General features: G+C 39.9%; 1 protein-coding gene across 1 annotated transcript in view; it reads right to left on the bottom strand.

The window, feature by feature from the left end:
* Positions 1–287: 287 nt before the first annotated feature.
* EIF2AK4 (eukaryotic translation initiation factor 2 alpha kinase 4) overlaps positions 288–6,000 on the bottom strand; it is a 106,173-nt gene continuing 100,460 nt past the window's right edge. The window contains exons 35-39 of the mRNA XM_021695776.2: positions 5,778–5,875; positions 3,937–4,005; positions 3,375–3,419; positions 1,134–1,252; positions 288–579 (exon numbers count right to left, since the gene is read on the bottom strand). Coding sequence (XP_021551451.1) covers positions 522–579; positions 1,134–1,252; positions 3,375–3,419; positions 3,937–4,005; positions 5,778–5,875 — 389 coding nt within the window. The 3' untranslated portion in view covers positions 288–521. The remainder of the gene's footprint in view (positions 580–1,133; positions 1,253–3,374; positions 3,420–3,936; positions 4,006–5,777; positions 5,876–6,000) is intronic.

Raw genomic sequence — 6,000 nt, 5'->3', positions numbered from 1 at the left:
ATCCAGCAAGGCTATCATTCAGAATAGGAGAGAGAGAGTATTCTTGGCTGCAGGCTTTTTTCTTTAAGCACTTTGAATTTATCACGGCACTCCCTTCTGCTCAAAGTTTCTGCTGAAAAATTAGCTGATAGCTTTACAAGGGTATGTAAGTGTTTTCTCTTGCTTTAAAATTCTCTTCATTACTACTTTGTGTCTTGATGTGGATCTTTTTGGGTTGACTTGTTGGGGGTGGTTTGGGCGTTTCCTTAGTCATTAGAGTTAAGGGAAAAACATGGCTATTTTCTTGTGTTCTAGCTCCACAAAACCTTCAGAGTTAAGAGATTTGCAACTTAAAAGCAGCAGATATATGAAAGCATTTATTATGTTCAAAAAGATAAATTTATATATTATACATGAAAAACTTACAAAGCTCAACTTTGTAGGACAGCTTCTTACAATGTAAAGTTAAAATTACAATAACTGTACAGCATTTCGTAGTATAAGCTCCTGTCTTAGAACAAGATAACGACCATTCTTTAGGATTAAAATAAGATCCGGTAGTAGTCATCTCTGTAGCTGTACAGGAATAGCACAGACACCCTGCGAAAGAGTGAAGGTAAGATCAGTATACTGGGTGGTGAACAAAGTTAAAAACAAGTTATTTTTAGAACACTTAACTGTAAGAGTTTAGTTTAAAAAAAGATGGAAGGCTAGTGACTGAAAAAAATGACATGTTACAGAAGCTTTGACTGGCACGGGGTCTGTATGTAAGGCCCCACATAAGGGGAACCCCGGTCACCTCACAGGTTTTCTGGTCACCTTTGAAGCAGATGGCAACATGAATGACCGGCATTCTGACAAGAGGACCTGCAGCAAAGCAGTCACAGCAGTTCCCTTTCATGCAGACACTGCTAGGAGTTACCTGGGTGATGAAAATTTTAAGTGGGACAGCTACTCCTGGCAATGCTGTGTTTTGTTATTGACAAATTGTGACTGTGATTCATAGTCCTGAACAAGATTTACTGATATCAAGTGCAGTTCTGACATAATGGTTTATCAGCCATCAAACCTCAACAAGACAATAAAATGTGTCACTTTAAACCCCTTGAATTTTAACCCATATTGAAACCTGCACTACTTTAGCAGTAACTTACTTTTTTTCCACTTTGATCTTATAAATTTCATCACAGACTAATTTGAGGTATCTCTGCTTTGGCAGGCGTGACAGCAGCTGCTTCACGGTTGTGTTAAATGCCTGTGCGTCAGCATCCCACTAGGAAAAAAAGAGATAAGACTTGGTAACAGTTACTAATGTTTATTAACTGGCTTTTCCTGGGTCACTGATGAAATGCCATTGCCATCCCCCCGTGTACTGAAAATAAAATCAGTTATAGATAGAAGTGGTGAGGCAACTGCTGGGGTTCTTCCTTTGAAGCATCAATTTTCTTTACAGCAAGACTCCTTATTAGATCCTGATTAGCAATGCTGCAGCCGCAGTGTGCTACTGTGACTTTAGACCAGTTATTTCTGCCCATTCATTTTGTGGAAAATGGAAATAACACCTCTGTGTGCCTCCATCTGAGTGGCTCATAAAGCAGTAATAGCCAGCACAGTGGTATATATGCTTATTTACAAGACCACAATAGAAAATGTATGAAATGTTACTTCTGGGGCAAAGTTCATTTATTTCATCTAATTTAATCGAAATGCTCTGGATAGACAAAGTATTCTTTAATAGGATGTTAAAAAATCCTCTGCAGCTGTGATTATAATTTATTATCTTTGCTATTAAGAATGCTTATTCACGCAGCATGAACACTACATCAAAAACTAATGAAGTACTGTACGGTGACTAACAATAAAAAAAATGCTTATTCAAATTTTTTAAAGTTACTAGGCTATTTGATAAGAAGGCTACCCATTAAGAACTTTTTAAATCCAGTATGGTTAACATGCAGTATTATTAGTTTCAGGTGTACAATACAGTGATTCAGTAATTCTGTGTATTTACTCCCTGTTCATCATGAGAAGTGTACTCTTTAATCCCCATCACCTATTTACCTATCCCCCCACCCACCTCCCTTCTGGAAATCATCAGTTTATTCTCTATAGTTAAGAGTGTTTCTTGGTTTGTCTTTTTATTCCTTTGCTCATTTTGTTTCTTAAATTCCACATATGAGTGAAATCATATAGTATTTGTCTTTCTCTGGCTTATTCCACTTAGCATTCTAGTCTCTAGCTCCAACCATGTTGTTGCAAATGGCAGGATTTCATTCTTTTTTATGGCTGAATAATTTTCCATTGTGTGTGTATATATATATGTGTGTATGTGTATACACACACCCATCCCCACATCTTTATCCATTCATTTATCAGTGGACATCTGGGCTGCTTCCATAATTTGGCTATTGTAAATAATGCTGCTATAAACATAGGGGTGCGTGTATCTCTTTGAATTAGTGTTTTGTACTTTTTGAGTAAATACCCAGTAGTGCAATTACTGAATTGTAGAGTAGCTCCATTTTTAACTTTTTGAGAAACCTCCATGCTATTTTCCACAGTATTTGCACCAGTTTGCATTCCCACCAACAGTGCACTAGGGTTCCTCTTTATTTCTCCACATCCTCTCCAACACTTGTTGTTTCTTGTGTTGTTGATTTTAGCCATTCTGACGGATGTGAAGTGATATCCCATTGTAATTTTGATTTGTATCTCCCTGATGAGTGATGTTGAACATCTTTTCATATGTCTGTTGCCCATCTGTATCCTTTCATGTCTTCTGCCCATTTTTAATTGGATTATTTGTTTTCTGTGCTACCCATAAAAAATTTTTATATAATGACCTCAGTTTTTACAAAAATATCTTCCATATAGTTCTAGATCTGTATAAGCTTCCCTAGTTGAAATGAAGGTCTGAGGCAGCATTGTATAGTAGTTAGGAATACAGATTCCCCTAGCCTGCCTAAGTTCAAATCCTGACTCTGCTAGCATTACTAGTAGGTTGACCTTGAGTAAGATACTTAACATCTCTTCCATACTCCATAAAATGTAAAATGCTTTGGCTTCTGTTTATCTATATAATGGGCATAACGGTAGCTACCTCTCGAGGTTGTTATGATTATGCTTAGAGCAAGGCCTGCCAGAGCCCGACACACAATAAATGTACGAGGTGTTAAAATAATCTCTGAAACTTAGAAGTCACTAGAAAAGTATGATTCTCTCAAAATCTGATTTAGTAATATCTATGTCACATAAAAGGAACAATAATTAAATTCCTGGAATTGCCCAAAAGTATCACTAAGAAAATAATGCCATTTTCAGTTATGTTTTGGCAAATTAACAGCAAAGCTTTGGAATTTTAAAGGCCACAATGCACAAGAGCTCATCTTGCTTACCTCTAATGATAAAAACTGTAAGATTGTTTCTTTGGGTAGATCCACCTGTTGATACACAAAGATGTATGTCATCTGTCAGGGGACCTAGGCAGCACATACTGACTTGTCACAATAGTGTCACCCTGGATGGAGCAACATGCAGCCGGGCTTGCAGAGTCTGGGACGCTACTGTGCTCTATCAAATCAGGCACACGTACGTGAACCACGGAGAGGTAAGATGTCAACACTGGTGAACAGATACCCTCAGAGGCTTGATGCTGCTGCCATACTCCATGTATTTTTAATAAGGCAAAAGTCTGAAGCATTTTAGAAAAATGGTGATTTTGGTTTTTACTCACCCTGCCCCCCATCTTTCAGAGGAAGAAAACAGGAGAAACAAATACAAAACCTTTCATTTTCTCCCCAGTTTTTACAGATTTAGATTACATGTGGTTCGCATCAGTGATAAAAGGCCTGCATCCCCATACTGTGCACAGGGAGCAAAAATGCCCTGACCTCTGAGGAAATGACTTTGATGACAGGGACACAGGCAGTCCTCAAAACGTTAAAGAGAGCAACTTACAGCCAAAATTTCAATTTCACTGCTTTTCTGATGTAAGTTGGCAAGGGAGGTCTGAAGTCGTGTTTGTACCTAAACAAGAAGACGACTTGTCAGAATTCAAAACCTGTCAACACAAACCATCTTTCTTGCCATTTTATTTCCTATTGTAGTAAACAATCATGAGTGACAAACTAAGGCCTAGAAGGGCTCTCAAAGATTATCTAAGGACTTGAAAAGATGAGTGCCCAGCCTCTCCTGATCTCGAGATTTTATAGCCTGATTTTAGATTTTATTTATTTATTTGACAGAGACAGCTAGAAAGGGAACACAAGCAGGGGTAGTGGGAGAGGGAGAAGCAGGCTCCTGGCTGAGCAGGGAGCCCGATGCGGGGCTCGATCCCAGGACCCTGGGATCATGACCTGGGCCGAAGGCAGACGCTTAACGACTGAGCCACCCAGGTGCCCCTATAGCCTGTTTTGATAATTTAATAACCCACCTACTTATTTCTTTATAATTTTAAAATGACACCTAAAACCTCAGAGCACTGAAACTGCATGTGGAAGCATGGGGATTTTGGTATTAAGCTAAATTTGGAAAAAGGGGAAGGTGACATCAATGAGGACATGGAACTGAAATATGGTAATAGATGAATGCAGCAGAAAGATATCAAAATAAGTTGCCATCCACTATACTGAGAAACAGCTAGGAGTGCATACAAAAATGAGGTAACTTCATCTTTTGTATTTCAATCTAATCACATTTATTTTAAAGATTAATTTATTTATTAGAGAGAGAGAGAGAGAAAGAGAGAGAAGCAGACTCTGCTGAGTGTGGTGCCTGGCTCGGGGCTTGATCTCAAACCCCGAGATCATGACTTGAGCTGAAATCAAGAGTCAGGAAACAACTGACTGAGCTACGCAGGTGCCCCTCTAATCCCATTTCTAAATAATGACTGCTCTAACTCCCACTTGCCAAGTGAGGCCAGTGTTCTGACTGAGCTCATTAGCTGGAGGATTGCCCTGATCTTTCCTCCCTATTTAAATCCTTCAGGGATCCCCCCTCCAGGAAACCTTCATCTATCATCCAAGCAGACACTGATCTCCACCCTGCCCCTATGTCCAACACTCACCTTCAGTGTATCTAATTCAGCATTCTGTTATTGCTCTTCTGTTGTTCTCTAACTGTATACTACATATGCTTCTAAGGTTAAAAGCTCTTTGAGGATTGGGGCGCCTGATGGCTCAGATGGTTAAGCGTCTGTCTTCGGCTTGGGTCATGATCCGGGGTTCTGGGATCAAGCCCCACATTAGGCTCCTGGCTGGGCAGGGAGCCTGCTTCTCCCTCTCCCTCTCCCCCTGCTCATGCTCTCTCTCTGTCTGGATCTCTGTGTCTCAAATGAACAAATAAAATCTTAAGGAAAAAAAAACACAACTCTGAGGATTGGGGCCATGCCATATGTCTTTTAAATTTTATGTGGTATTTCACACAGAATCAGGTAGATAGCAAATACCAAAAACATGTATGCAGGGAGAAACCTGCCTCAAGTCTTGGAATAGATCTCTTCTGCTTTGTTAGAACAGAAACAAAGCAACCCTGTCTGCCATTAGATCCAGATCAGAAAGTCTTTGTTTATATCTAGTAATTCTGACAGTGGGTACTTCTAGGTGCCCATAATGTACACGGACGCCTCTTTAGAGGACAAATGGGACAGAATCCTAACACCAGAGAGATGCTTAAATTTTCAGAAGCCACCAAGTTAAGGAAGTGGGAAGAAAACTCTTTCCAGGAAACCGTTTATCTTCTTTCCTGTTTTCTTCCTCCTTTGTAGCTTGACATTAGAAAGCTGAGGAAAGTGTGTGTACCTGAGTTTCATACCGCCGCCTAGTGTTGGCTGACAGCTTCTCTGGGGCTATCACACTCACAATGGGAACAACTGCTGCTCCGTGGATTTCAAACAAACCTGAAACAGAGTTGAAGAATTTATGGTCTTGGGACCACAGAGACGGCAGAGATGTAGAATCCACTCTGGTGTGATTCTATGGGCTAGATTCTGTCTGGGCTTTGTTTTCCATCTCTGCAACTAGC

This window comes from Neomonachus schauinslandi, chromosome 9, assembly GCF_002201575.2.
Source record: "Neomonachus schauinslandi chromosome 9, ASM220157v2, whole genome shotgun sequence".
Classification (NCBI taxonomy): Eukaryota; Metazoa; Chordata; class Mammalia; order Carnivora; family Phocidae; genus Neomonachus; species Neomonachus schauinslandi.
Note: the sequence above shows the minus strand (reverse complement) of the source record. Positions and strands in the feature narration are given on the sequence as shown.